Source organism: Euprymna scolopes, chromosome 12 (genome assembly GCF_053919585.1).
Source record: "Euprymna scolopes isolate OS-2025 chromosome 12, ASM5391958v1, whole genome shotgun sequence".
In the NCBI taxonomy this organism is placed as follows: Eukaryota; Metazoa; Mollusca; class Cephalopoda; order Sepiida; family Sepiolidae; genus Euprymna; species Euprymna scolopes.
This window is the reverse complement of record NC_136493.1, coordinates 75616024-75631691: the sequence shown is the minus strand read 5'-3', so window position 1 is coordinate 75631691 and position 15668 is coordinate 75616024. Positions and strand designations below refer to the sequence as shown.

At 33.8% G+C, this 15668-nt stretch overlaps 1 protein-coding gene across 2 annotated transcripts in view; it reads right to left on the bottom strand.

The window, feature by feature from the left end:
* Nucleotides 1–14401, bottom strand: part of LOC145291345 (dynein axonemal assembly factor 11-like) — a 45507-nt gene extending 31106 nt beyond the window's left edge. Inside the window, exon 1 of one of the 2 annotated variants that reach the window (XM_080137111.1) lies at nucleotides 14132–14401. Coding sequence is in view for 1 of the 2 variants with exons in the window: in XM_080137109.1 (XP_079993235.1) it covers nucleotides 13963–14074 (112 nt within the window). In the remaining variant the exon portion in view is untranslated. The other variant, XM_080137109.1, reaches the window with a different exon arrangement.
* Between the last annotated feature and the right edge of the window lie 1267 nt (nucleotides 14402–15668).

Here is a 15668-nt window from a genome sequence, read left to right as displayed (position 1 = left end):
GTTTATATTTTTGTGGTATTATCAGCTGATTTTTATCAACACATATCATCCCAAATACGTTTGTAAGAGAGAAAAATATTTTGCCAACAACATATATTGATTACCTGATAGAAACATTGATTATTGTAAACTGAATGGTGGGCATTGATAAAGCTAAGTACACGTAAATTGCATGTTGCTTCACCATTGTTCAAACTTCAGGGCTTGAACTTCCATTTCTTTGAACTCCTGAAATGTTTAGCAGCAAGGAGGTCTCTCTTCAGATTCACCATCATGACTGCACCCCAGTGAGCCTGATACCTGGTATCCATCTCTTTTAGGTCCTAATGAAATTTCTCCCCTCTGCTCATCACTTATTGAACCCAGGTTCTCAGGAAACCAAACGAGTCCATATGTGAAAATAGTGCATTTTGACGTTTATGTCGCAGTCTAGATTTCTGAAAGCAGTCAACCTGTTCTGCGTAGTTTCTGGTTTTATTGTTGCCAAGAAAGTTCTTCACTACCAGAAAAAAATGCCTTGCATGCTTCCAGTTCCACTTCATTCATAGAGTTTTTGAACTCTGGATCTCTGATGAGCTGCCAGATCTCATGACTGTTAAATATGCCAACTTTCAACTTCTCCATGGTCAATCCTGGAAAAGCCTAGTGCAAGTAAATGAAGCAGTCACCATCTTTCTTTAAAGCCTTGGTGAACTGCTTGATTAATGCATTGCAATTAATGGTTCATTAGAAAAAATCAACAAATATTTCAGGCAATTTATTTCCCTTCAGAATTTTGTCATTTAAAAAATGTAAGTTTTATATAAAGAAACATTGTTGAAGAAGCTATAGACATTTTGGTTTTGATATTTATTCATTTGGTGGTTAATAAGAATAGAATTAGTGAAGATGGCAACATTTAGAGCGATTTTTAATGTTGTTATGGAGTGATTTGTCAACGTTTTTCTTTTTAAAGTTGACAGAGAAAGCAAGATAATGAGTGATAGAAAGAGAAAGCAGTAATAGAGACAGAGAGAGGGGAGTGGTAAAGAAGATAGAGAAGAAAAAGGAAAAGAAGAATGATAGAGAAGAAAGGAGTGATAAGAAGAGAAAGAAAGAGAGTTAAAGAGATGTTACACACAATTTTTAATTATTCTATTTTACTGTCCATGCATCTGGATAACGCCAAGTAACCATGCTAGTTACCAATGAAAATAACTATCATTGTTGTTGTAGTAAAATAAAAAAAAGTTTCATATTCTGATCTAATTTGATTTCCTGTTTCTAACAATCTTTCTTATATTCATTTTTTTACAGAATGTCTTCTTGTTGATTGTGCATTCGAAAAACATTGAAGTGCTTTGGGTTTTTTTTGCAATTAAATGCATTCTATATATCTATAAAAGTGAAACTATTTGTGTGTGTGAGGACACTTCTTAACCTATATACTCAATGAATTTTTGATGTACAGACTTGAAAATTGGTATATAGTATATTCAGACATGTGGAAAAATTTTTAATCTGTTTTCATCCGGAAAAACGGGCTGCTAAGGGGTTAAAATTGAAAAATTAGTACGTGGGGGTCGTCGGATTTTTATCTGTTTGCTAACTGTTCTACAAATGTGCATGTATGAATGGTTCACATGACAGATGGTTATCGTACTTGACTCGCTGTCTTTAGATTTTGGTTTCGATCTTAGCCCGAGTATTTTATTTTTTTTTTTACTTACAAGAAATGAACTGTTTAGAAAAAAATATAATATTCGCATGCACATGTCTCAGTTTCTGTATGAATAACAATATAATATGCATATTTTACAACAGGATAACACAGGGCAGTCTACTAGTATATCTAAAAAAAGTGAGAATGTGTGTGTGTAAGGACACTTCTCAACTTATATATTTAACAAATCTTTGATCTACAGACTTGAAATTTGGTATATAGGGTATTCAGACATGTGGAATAGTTTTTAATCTGTTTTTATCCAGAAAAAAAGGCTGTCAAGGGGTCAAAATTGAAAAATTGGTATGTGGGGCTCATCGGATTTTTATTTGTCAACTGTTTCATGAATGCGCATGCGTGAATGCTTCACATAACAGATTCCTTATGTTAAAGATAAGTAGGTTTGAAAACACTTTTAAAGATCATGTCAAGCTGGCATAATTTTTATCATACTTGATTCACTATCTTTAGGTCTTGGTTAATAAGTCCGAGTATTTTTTTTACTTACAAGAAGTGAACTTGTAACGATCGCTACATACAGCTGGAACAAATCTTCAACAGGTCATTTTCATAGCAATCACTGTTTTCATAGCAATCACTGTTTTCATAGCAATCACTGTTTCGATGGCTACGTTTATCAAAACACACAAGCACACAATGTTGCAATTTGCCCATCTGCACACATACCATAAAGGAACTATGTTGCATTCCATGTGCAGTGATACAGCAAACAGGCTGGAATGTTCCAAAACGTTTCTATATAAGGATTCGCCTATGAAATCAAATCTGTTTCGCTTCAGATTTCTCCAGCCCGACTCGTGTCTAAGAAACTGTCTATGTGAGACGTTAAATAACCCAACATGACTTTGCGTGCATCATGCACCTTAATTCAAACAGTCCAGGATGTAGCTCTACAAGTAACCGTCTCCACTGCCCGTGATCCACACATACACCGGACTCCATCTATTCAGACATACAATGGCTTCACTAAGAATGCCACAAAATAATGCATCTCAATTCTCATAATGGAAAGTTACCATATTGAGTGAGAATTAATTTTTCTTAAACAAATTTTATTGAACTACTATTTTCTTATGCAATGAACACACACACACACACACACACACACACACACACACACACATTTTGCTTACATGGTTTAATGACTGTTTGTTTTTCCTCTTCAGAAAATAACCACATTCGAACTATGTAGTCTTGCATAAACATCTGCAACAAGACCACTGATGAGAAAGTGAAGCGACGGAGACAGGTAAAAAATATTGCTGTCAGTCTCTCGTTAACACTCTACGCATCCATTAGATTATAACTGTTCGATCATAACCAATGAGTCATGACAAAGCAGGCCTTTTTAGGCCAGTTTGCTTTGTCCAAACCGGGGAGGGGTCGATTAAATACGCCCTAAAAATTGCTTGCTCATTTTACATTCTTGACAGCTCACTGCAGCTGTCTGGTTATCCAGTATTGCAGTCAAGAAACAAACAATGTGAACCTTAATTTTGGAGCATGGAATGTTCGCTTATTTCAGGATAAAAATGGAACCTTTGAATGGAAAACAGTACTTTCTCTGAAAAGGCACAACATATCAATATCATATATATATACTGTCACTTTAGGTGAACTCGTCTCATAGGATTTACCCAGTTGTAGGGAGTTAAAGGGGGCTATACATTTTTTTGTTTCAGCAAAAGTGAGGAAGAACATTGTCAACCAGTTGTTGGCATTGCCATCAAATTAGATATTGCAAAATCCTTGTCATCACTACCAAAAGACATAAAAGACTGTTTTATGACACTGACACTGTACCTACAGAACGACACTCATGCTACATTGGTAAGCTACTATATTCTAACAATAACTACCTCAGAGCAAGTAAAGGATGATTTTTATTATTGTCTTTGTGATGTCATAACTAAGGTCAAGCATAAAGACAAGTTTATGGGTTACTTCAATGCACGTGTTAATGCACTGATTAATCAGCAGATAATCAGTAATTGTCTTAATCAGCCACCTTGCCAATTAATCGGTAATCAGACAATTAGCCGATTAATTACTTTTCTCTATCCTATTATTTTAAACCAATTCATCAATGCCAAATGACTCATCAGATAGGTTTGACACATTAAAACAGAAACTGCTAATTTAATTTAATATTTGTTAAGTGTCTGGCCACTATTATGGCTTTTCCCCTTTATCAAATAAAATTACAAAATACAATGTCCAATTTTTAAATGAATATAATTAAACAATTAGATAAAAAAAAAGAAATCATAAACCAACTACAAAGTACAAATTGTAATTCTTTAAATGAATAGCTATAAACTGAAGTTTTGCACCTGCTGCTGCTCTACTTCTTCTATTCTGCCTCCTCTGCTCTCATAGTCTCCTCAGTATTTAAAATTGAATACTTTTAAGTTGTAATATAGAAACATTAGTTTCTCCATTCTCAGGATACAGCTTCATCCTTATAGGTTCATACACGTTACCTGTACTAAAGAGCCCCTCTCTCTTCACAGACGAAGGTGCTGCACATAAGTATTTTGACACCAGTTTACTCAGCAGTAGTAAGTTATCCTGCATCTTCTTCCACCACTGAAATGGATCATCACATCTTTGAGTAGCAGTAAAGCTACATAATGTGCACTTAAGCATAAGGGATTTACTCCTTTTGAGTTTAGATTGTGATTCTTATATTTCTGTTGTAGTTTAACTCAGATTCTATCTGTTTCTAAGTTTTGATTTGTTACTATAGACTTATTTAAAATTAATTCATCAAACAGATTTGAAAGAGATACAGTTTTACTTTCATTTTAATCTTTTTAACCTTCAACAGAGATTGAAGAAGTGTATCCTGCTGATTCTGCTTCATCATCATCAGTAGAAGATATAGAATCCAATTCTTAATAGTGTTTTTTGTGTCATTCTTTTGAAATTTAAATTTAAATATTGGATCTAGGGAAAAAAAAAGACAAGTTTTTATCATTTAGATAGGATGAACATCTTGTTTCCATTGATTCATTGAATTGTTTAACAGTGGTAAAGATTCCACTAAAGTCAGAAATGTCAGATTTAAATTGGACAATATTTTAAAGAAATATTGTCAAAGCTAAAATTGTAGATATTATCATCGATATGGTTGATGTTCATGGACTCAGTAACTGGGCATTTTATTAAACATGTCCCTATTGGTAAGTTGTTTAGGTGGGAATCTTATTATCAACAGCACACATTACAAGAGCTTTTTATTATTCTAAAATGTTGAATTCTACCGTGTGGTCACATCTTGAATGAGTGTATTTTTTTTTTTTTCATATTAAGCTGATCCTGTATTTCAGTTAATTTGCTAATTACTAATGGAAAGTGATTAAATTGAGAGACTATATTTTTGTTAGTTGTAATGATTGTCTTAACAGCATGTTGGGAAAATAATGAGTTGCAATATATGTATGAAGCATGATAGTGATTCTAAACAACATTTCCTGATTCCAGCAACCATATTTGTTCCTGAATCCCACAAAACTAAGATAACTTTGTTGAAGCTTTTATCCTTATCCAGAACATTATACAATTCTTCACTTATTCTTGCACTTGTGTGTGTGCACCAGGGAATGGAACAACTCTAAGCACAGCTCTGCACTGTTCAAAGTCATTTTACAGCTTATGACCTGTCAAACTCAGAAAGGGAGCATTATTTGTAGCAGCTGTCCAAATATATCTGTAATCAAAGAAATGCTGCTAATTTCATCAAGAGAGAATTGAATTTTTGTTTTTACTTTTGTAAATAAATTGGGAATTATTTTTTCAATGAAGTACTTTATTGATGGACAAAGTTTTGCAATAAGTGTTTTAAAACCAATGTCAGATGTTACAGAATCAACAGCAATCATTTCTCCTATCAGATAATGAATCTCTTGTCACCTTTGGTCATTAATATAAAAAATTTTCTTCTTGGCCAACATTGATTCTATAGTAATTTGATGTTTTGATGGAGACTCATAGTTGCTGCCAATTGTTCCTGGAATTCTGTCCCTGAACATTCATTATGTTTCCTTTTCTTATCTGCAACTTTTGCTGCTTATGGAAAAACATTTCTAAGATGGTTTAACATATTAGTCGTTGTAAAAGTTGTTGCTGGTTTGCTAATCCTTGATATTGTAGTTTGACATAACTTGGAGACAGCCATATTACTATTCTTGAAATTGACATCAAAATACTTCCAGCAGAAACTGGTTGCCTTAATGGTTAAAAGTTGTTGTCAATATTTAGTTAAATTTTTTACGTATTTAAATTATCTAATTAGTAATTTATTTCAATAAAATATACATTATCTAAACCAGAAAAATAAAAATGTATATATAATGGTAGTAGAGTCCAAAAATAAGGAACAAGCTTATAGAGAATGCTGTATTTTCAATTCACACATGGTTGCAATTTACTGTATCATTCCTCAACATGAAAACTGAAAGATGAAGCAATAATTTTCTTTGACATTTGATATAAAGTACAAAATAATGTTAATTCGATCGGAAGAGAAAGAAGGGAAATTTTCTATATGCTTCAAATTCAATGCAGTTGTAAAAGTTTGCATGTAAACAGCACATCATGCCTGCTATTTGATAATATTTGAATGTCTATAAACTTTGCTGGTGAGCAAAAAAGGGAGTTCACTTGTCCTCATTTATAATATAATTAATATTATTATGATTTATAACAACAAAATTTGCTGATATATTGGAAACCTATTAATAAATTTAATAATTTGGAAAATAAACTCATTCAAGATGAGACAACATGGTGGAATTCAAGATATTATTTGCTAATTTGCTGATAAATAGAAAACCTATTAATTGTCCGATTAATCGGTAATCGGCCAATTTGCTAATCGGTACATCCCTAGTGCTGACTTGGGAAGGAGTTTTGGAACATCATAGAGTTGGTCGAATGAACTCAAATGGTCTTCATTTTCTTTCAACCTGCAAGGAATTTGGCTTTAGCATCACTAACACTTACTTTCAACAGAAAAACTAGCGTAAAACTCCTTGAATGCATCCAAGATCCAAGGATTGGCACATAATCGATTACAACATTTCTTGCAGGTGGAACTTAACAGACATCTCAATCACACGTTCTTTTCATAGCACTTGCTTTCTTCCTGATAATGCTATTTTTAGTTTTTTAGTAAAACTCTTTTTATCTGTCAAGGAGAAAGCTATAAATGTCAATAATCCCAAAATGCATTAATGTTATACCTTTGAAAACCATTGAGAGACAGGAAGAGCTCAGGAATAAATTAAAACATTCCTTTGATTCAGTTGAGATAACAGATAACATTGAAGGTTCATGTATGAGTTTCAAGGATAAGGTCTAAGCTTCATTACTTGAAGTACTTGGAGTACTTGGGGTTTCTATTCGCAAACATCAGGACTAGTTCGATGACAACATTGCAGGAAAATTTTTTATCATCGCTTATTCTTAATAAAATCATTCAGAATTTGGTTGATGAAATTTATCGAATGTGGGTTTCGAACAGGACGGGGTGTGATTGATAAGATCATTTCTCTTTGCCAAGTTGCAAATAAAGCGAGAGGAAAAAAGTAAATTGATTTGACAAAAGCTTTTGATACTGTCAATAGAGGGACTTTTTAGAAAGCGTTAAAGAAATTAGGTATTTCAGACAATATGCTTCATGTAATTGTATCATTTCATGAGGATATGAAGGTTGCTGTTGTGGCTGATGGAGAAGTTTATGAACTATCTGAAGTCTCTAATGGCACAAAACAGGGTTGCATCATGGCTTCGGTTCTTATTGCACTATTTTTCTGTGATGCTCCAATATGCCTTCAGTGCAGTTCAGTCCCAATTTTGCACAACTGGTGGTCTCTTGAACTATCAAAGATTCAAAGCTAAAACCAAGGTTTAATCAAGTATTATTTGTGATCCTTTGTTTGCAGATGTTGCCCTCATTGCAACATCTAGAGGAGAAGTTCAGGAACTAATGCATCATTTCGCAAAGGCTTGTAAGGCTTTTGGACGTACAATCAGCATCAAGAAAACTGAAGCTGTGCATCAATCTCCTCCTACACCGAAGCAGCTCAAAGGCATCAAGCAAATTTTCCTGTTCACTAATTTCTGTTTGCATAATAGTGGATGGCAAAAGGATGTCAAGTCGTTCACATATTTGGGGAGTTACATACACTGCTGGATGATAAAATTGCCAGTCAGATAGCCAAGGAATCTAATGCTTTTGGCAAACGTCATCATCGTCAGTGGAATGATAGAGGTATCGAATCAGACACCAAGATTCAGGTTTATAAAGCTGTAGTTCTCTCAACACTTTTGTTTGGATATGAAACTTGAACTCTCTACTAGTTACAGATAAATCAACATGCTGTCTTCCATAAACGATGCCTTCATTCTATATGTGGCTACTCACTTGAAGATAATGTCCCAAATTATAAACTTCTTGAAAACTGTAAGATTGTGGGTATGAAACCTCCCTTATTCAGTCTGGTCACATCATCAAAATGAGTGATGAACATATGCCAAAAATTCTGATGCATAGTGAGCTTAAAAAAGTAAATGAAAGACTGGCAGACCCTGGCTCCGATACAAGTAGTCATCAGTATTCCAATTAAATCTATTGAGGATTTGATAGGAACAAAATGGAGACACACATGCCAGAAGGAAATCATATCAACAAACTGAAAGAAGAACGATTAAGGACCAAGATGCATGCCATATAAACACCAACCATCTCTGACAGGCATCATTTACGCCCAACTTGTGGTCTTATTTAAAAATTACTCACTGATCTTAAATGTCATGTTCAACATAAACATCTAAACTGATCATTAAACTGTTAGACACTCATATGTCAAAATTGACAGGCGATTCCATATCAGATTATATGATGTTTCTTATAGACATCACATCAGTTTCTTACTAGTATGCTTACTCTATACTTCTAGCTATTTTTATTTCATTTCATCTTATACGTGGTCGGTCGATGTTAGCAATCTATATGGGTTGGTTTCAACGCTTCAGTATTTTTATTTATATATCAGCTCTTTACATCAATGTCCTCATGTGTCATATTCAAAAATATTCAATAAATACATGATTCAAGATTTGATCAAATATAATTATTAAATTTTAATTAAACAAGTTTTATTTTATACATGTTAAGAAGTTAGATGTAAACATTATTTATCTCCTTCCCATGGCAGAAAGATGTGATACAAGGGTCAGAAAATGGGATTGAAGAGCCAGTGTCATAGAGGAAGAGCACTCTGGCCTGCAAAAAATGCCTAGGCCAACCCTAGTAGAGGTGCCTCAAGCGATTAGTAATAAACTAACCCTTTCTCAAAGGGAGAAGCAAAGTCTGAAAGGGTGAACTTACTAAAACTGCACAGAACCAACAACATATCACAGTCAATAGCAAAAAAGCCATTTCAAAAATGGCATTGACTCTGATGGCTTTACTTTGTTGCCATGCTATACTAAATAATTTTTTCGGCTATATGATCTCTTTGTCAACAGAGGCTACATTTGGCATTTCATGCTTTGGTGCCATTGAGGTTTTCACCGCAGCACCAAAATCAACAGAGTCTAGACCATTCTTGTAATGACCTGTTGCCTGTTGTTTGCAGTGTAATGCTGGTCCTGTGCAGTTCTAGGCGGTTCATCCTCCCAGGTTTTGTTTTCTTTCTTTGAGAATGGGTTAGTTTGTTGCTAATTACCTGAGACGCTCCTACCGTGGAGGGCTACCAAGCATTTTTTGCAGGTCAGAGTGTTCCTTCTTGAGGACAGTAAGTCTTCAATCCCACTTTCCCATCCTTGTGTCACATTTTTCACTGTGTGAAAGAGATAAATACTGTTTTTGAGTCTTGTCTACCTTGGCTTTTATGTAGTTGTTCAAGACACATTATTTTGTGCAGCTGTCAATAGCGATTCCGTTTTTCTTCTCATGTGTCCTTTCCAAAGTCATGTTTATTTATTTTTCATGCACAATTTCTTTAGTTAATCTTCTATATATATAAAAGGCAAAATGTGTGTGACCATTTCGTGTATGTCTGACAAAGGCTTTTCCCGCACACGGTCCCGGGTTCGTTACTATCGCTTACAACTGTTTATATACATCCTAGATAATAATATCTACGATTTGGGAAAGCGCGTCATGTCTAGATTTATTTACGTCGACTTTTACAAAATTATTGCTATTTTGGCATCTCGCGTGTATATTTGGCTTTTTCGTATAAAAAGCGAAACTAATTCAAAGCTAACATTGTTCCTGGCAATCGCACTGGGAAACGTCCAGAAGCAATCAGCTTTGATCAATGTTGTATATCAGACAATTTCTATTCAATCTGGACAATTGGGAGCTGGTTTCCCCCTCCCCAACATCTGTTGGGGAAAAAACAGTCAAATTTTGATAAACAAACCCAAACGCTGCCTCGCAGCAAAAGTTAACTGCGTGACTTCTATTTGACCTTCTAAATTAGGTCAAATCGAAGCAGCAGAGTTAACTTTCATTGTGGACACCTGTTTTTAATAGTTAAATAAATAAATTCAAACGTGTCTCCATTGTATGTCGTGGTGGCCCAATTCTTAACGTCGCACTTTTTTTTTTCACACTTTAATTTCCAACTTTGCTTCAAGGGTTCGGCTTCGATCCTCATACTCACCGACCAAAACTTTTTTTTTATTTTAACCCCCACCCACCCCCGGAGTTTTGATTTACCCAAAACCACACACACCTCAAAACACCCGGGCATCGCCGGGTACCCCCGCTAGTCTATTATATAAATCTCACCTATCTGTTTAAATGTATGTATCTATGTATGTTCGTATGTTTGCCTAAAACTTTCGACAGAGGCGACGGATTTTCATGAGATCAGTATCCTTTTGAATTTCGACCCTTCGGACAACAAATATCGAAAAATTGGCTAAAAACATTCATTCCTTCACCCTCAAGTGGGCAGTTTTCTTCAGGGAGGGTCAGGTTTTTTGCTGATATTTTTCAATTTTTTGCAAGTTATTCAATGACGTCACATAAAAGGCGTTATTGCAAATGCCCGTGATGTCACAACCATGGTAGCCTCATCGATAAGAGCGTTTATTTTTTTTCGTCTCTTTTTCCTCTGGCACATTACGTGTTTGAGCCTGCTTACTACTTCTATTTTTTTTTTTTACGCTCGCAATTTTTTTTTTTTCGCCCAATCAACGCCGTTACATACACCTTCACTTTCTTTTCCGCGTTCGTGTTACGAATTTGAGATTGCCTGCTTACTACAACTTTTCTTTTTTTTGCTCAACACACACCTCCAAACACCCGGGCAACGCCGAGCACCCAGCCTAGTCTTATATAAATCACATAATTGCTTTAGTTTTTTTGTTTTTTTTTCTAAACATTTTGTGTCTTCATGCTATTTACTTTAATGTTGCCTTTTCGTAGAAATAATCAGTCTTTCTGCATTTTGTCTTATGCACTTTCAAATCTTTTAATTGCATCGTTTATGCAAGAATCGATACTTACCAATCATCTTCCCCCTTCTTTCCTTTTTATATAGACTTTATTATTATGTTGCTGTTGTTGCTATTAGTATTATGGCCATTATTGATGAATTTTCTTATTATTACAATTGTTAGACTTTGATCAGTATAATGATGATGGATATTATAATTAGATTTTTATGGGGATCATTATTATTTTATTATCTATATATTAATATGATAGCGTGTGTGTTATTTTCTGTGTCACGCTTACGTTCGAGTCGTTTACTTCTTAAATAATTTTACTAAGAATTCTTCATAATTTTGGTTTCAGTTTCGATTATAGCTGATAGCACGTTAGTCATCTATTTTTTTTATATAAACAATTTTACCAAGAATTCCTCATAAATTGGTTTCGGTTTCGATTATGGCTAAATGGCATTCCAATAATCTATTTTTTTAAATAATTTTATCAAGAATTCTTCATAAGTTTTGGTTTCGGTTTCGATTATAGCTAAAGGAACTATATATATATATATATATAAGTTTGGGATTAGGTTTCGATTCAAGCTGATGAACCCAAGTCATATAGATATATTTTTTATTTTTGAAATCGCAACTTTATGATATTTAAAAATCGATAGAACATTAACCCTTGTGCCAGTTGACATGGTTAAGATTCGGATTAAAAATTGTTATAAAAATAAATACAATTTAGGCGCGCAGTATGATTATGATTATGTTGGCGCACGAAAAATAAAAAATAACTCCCACGAAAATTCCGGCATGGCCTTATATATTAAATCGACTCAAAACGAGCGGACGTAGTACAGAGCACCCCACATGATGTTTCCGTCCAATGGGATTTCTCCAAGGACATTTTTCTAAACTTTTCTTCCTAAGCTCGCTGGGAGCCGGTCCAAATAGTATTTAAGCACACACAAACATCAAATCTATCTCTCAACTGCATTCTCATTCGGACGTTCCACGCATGTTACTATCACTCTTCCATTTTCACCGCTCCGCACGCTTCATACAATTGCACAGGCGAACATTACCTATTGCCTCTCTTAACATGTTTTAACATATGAACAGTTCAACAAAAAAGACATTCTCCTTTTTTTATACGAACACTTAAAAAGGACTTCTGAACTCATTATTAAGAGAATTATATTTTATTTGTTAATGGTTGGTTTCTGTGAATAAACCTCCGTTTGTTTTGCATGTAAGTCTTTTTATTTTTATTTATTTGTGGAGGAAGTTAGTTCCTAAAAAGGCCTGACGACCCCCACACCCTATAATAATATATTTGAAATCTGTAAGAATTAAAATATCACATACTTTACGACTGGGCTACGCTGTTAGCTTAGATAAATACTTTAGCAGTTTTAATAAAAGAGCTATGATAATATCAATACGTCTCCATTTAACCGTCTGAACATCTACAGACAGCTGCTGAGCATCAATATGCTCAGCAGGGGACTCATTCATTGAATGAGTCCCCTGCTGAGCATCAATATATTAATTACATGAATGAGTCCCCTGCGGAATTTCCACAGGTTCCGATAGTTATTATTATTATTATTATTATTATTATTATTATTATTATTATTATTATTATATTATTACTATTATTATTTAAATTTTTTTACCAATTTATTTATTTTTATTTAATTTTTATATTTTAACCATTGTTATTATGGCTATTTATGATGATGATGATGATGATGATGATGATGATGACGACGACGGCGATAATTGTTAATTACTCGTATCCTTTACTTGAACTTTTATTGTTGTTGTTGTCATTAATGATGTGGATTATTATTATTATTATTATTATTAGTAGTAGTAGTAGTAGTAGTAGTATTTTTAGTAGTCTTGTTTTTTATTATAGTAGCAGTTACATTATTATTAGTAGTACTAGAAGTAATAGTAGTGTTATTATTAGTAATCGTATTGTTATGGTTAGAAGTACTAGCAGTAGTAGTAGCAATGCCAGTTTGTTGATGTTCATCACGATTATGATGATAATGATGTCATTGCTAAATGAAGACAGGACGATATGATGCATTGAATACAACATCAAATTAAAATAATATCATTCGGGATTAATTTGAATAATAAAATAAACAAAGACAGAATTTTGAAAAAAAAAAAAAAAAAGAAAAAAGAACGAAATAAAAAAAAAATAAAAAGAATTGAAACAAAAGAAGTGATGAGAGTAAAAGAGAAATGGTCGCTGCTTCTTCTTTCGGAACCAGAAAGAAAGACACCAAAGAAGACAGAAGAACAACAACAGACAATGAAAAGAAAAGATGGTATCGCTTCTTCTTCTTCTTTGCAAACCGTTTCCTCTCCCTCTCGTAGAACGTTCTCGCAATAAAAGATATTTAATAAGAATCGTTTATGAGACTAAGGCGTAGTATCACCGTTTGATTACAAGAGTTAAGTCAATATTGCTGCATCTACCCTCATTCTCTCCTCTTTTCCCTCACTCACACACATACATACACTTTTGACTTTGAGGGACGAGCAAGGTACATGAAGATGTCTCTACAGAAGATTTTTACGAAACAAATCGTAGGAAAATCTTACCTAAAAATAAATCATTTTTTTTTTTCGACACAGAAAATCCAATGAAAATGGGGAATCTTTTCTTTTCTTTCTTCTTTTAATACGCGCGGTCGCGATGCTTGTATATTTTGGTGCGCTCACACAAAATAGCGGAATAGATAGCTTGTTCTTACCTGCAATCAGTTCTCTTGATTCATCCCATTCTTTAAGGTCAATCTTGGTGTGGGATCGGGATAAAAACCATTCCACACACCCCAGACAACAAAACATGCTGCGCTCTGGCATTGCGCGACACTATTTCAAGGGAGGTAATACATAATTTATTTTTTAAGAGTTACCTACCTTGAGTTTTGTTTGCGTGTTTTTTCCTTTTCTTTTTTCTTTCCTTTAAAATTCCATAAGCTACCTGTTGTTACACTAGTTGTATCAGTATAACGCCTCCCACCTTATCTATTTCTTCAACTTCCCCTCCTCCTCCACCTCTTCCTCCTTAGGTCTCTCCTTTTTCGTTATCCAGCTAATAAAAACACACTACATTCTTAGCAACTTGTTTAAATAAATGGTGTGGTTTTTTTTTTTTTTTTTTTTATAATAAAAAAGACTTCTTTGTTGAAATGTGTAGAAATTGGGTTATAGTGCTGACTGAGAAAAAACAAGTGAGTCAAACTGTATAAAACATTTGTTCATATAGACTCCCTCCCCTCAAAAAACAAGAACTATAAAAGAGAGATAAATAGGTTTTAATAAAGTTTTTTCTATTATTTTTTTCTATTTTATTTTTATTATTATCATTATTATTATTATTATTATTATTATTATTATTATTATTATTATAAACAAGAAAAAGTTCATTTTGAAGTTTAAAATTTAATAAAATTGCGTAAAATGTACTCTCCATCAAGAAAGTTATCAAGTTTTGAACAGAAATACTTTGAACTAAAATTTAAAGTTAAAATAGTAAATGCACACACTCTGCCCCCCCTCTCTCTCTCTCTCTCTCTCTCTCTCTCTCTCTCTTTCACACACACACACACACACACACACAATTTCTAAATATAGTTGTATTAGTTTCTATTTTTTAATATTGGAGAATGCTCAATATCGCTGATAGAGCTAATGCAGATAAAGTTGGAAAACATGGAGTTAACAGCTGGAGGAGAAAAGAAATTTAAGAGAAATTAAATTCCTCTGTCCCAAACAAAATAATAATAAAAAAAGAAATAAAACACAATGACACCTTCTTCTCATTTCAAATGGGACACATTTATTTTTCAACAAAATAACAAGATGAACAAGCAAAGTCCGATCGGTAAGAATTCTTGTGAAATCATTGAGGTTAGAATATTCAAATTAGGTGAAAATCCTTTGTGGAATTATTAAGATTAAAAGGTCATGTTGGATGAAAGTCCTTCGTTAAAGTAATAAGATTGGAAGGTGAAAGTCTTTTGTGAAAATAATGTCCTTATTTCAAGGTTTTTGTTTTAACTGGCGAAGTTCGCCTTATTCGAAAGTCCCATGAGAAAAGTAGTCCATTGTTCGTAATTCTTATAGAAAATGTAGGGAATGGATGCATGTGCATAAATATAGTTTTTTTGGATGCCCGCGTGGTGTGTGTAATTATGGTTTCGACAGATTTGAAAACGATGATAAGATGAAAACAAGAGACATGTTCTGTCGGAATTATTTCACTAACAAGAAGAGGGGGGGTAAGAAAAGGAAGTAAGGGTTTGTAACAAAATGGTGACATTGCTTACAAGCAGTCTTTTCTTTCCTTGTAAAGGTAACAATTAACTGGTAACGTTTGCCGAATAACAGTACCTATTTACTATGCCTCCCCACGGGACAGAGTTAGACACCAGGGTCGTTTTTTAACGTGGAG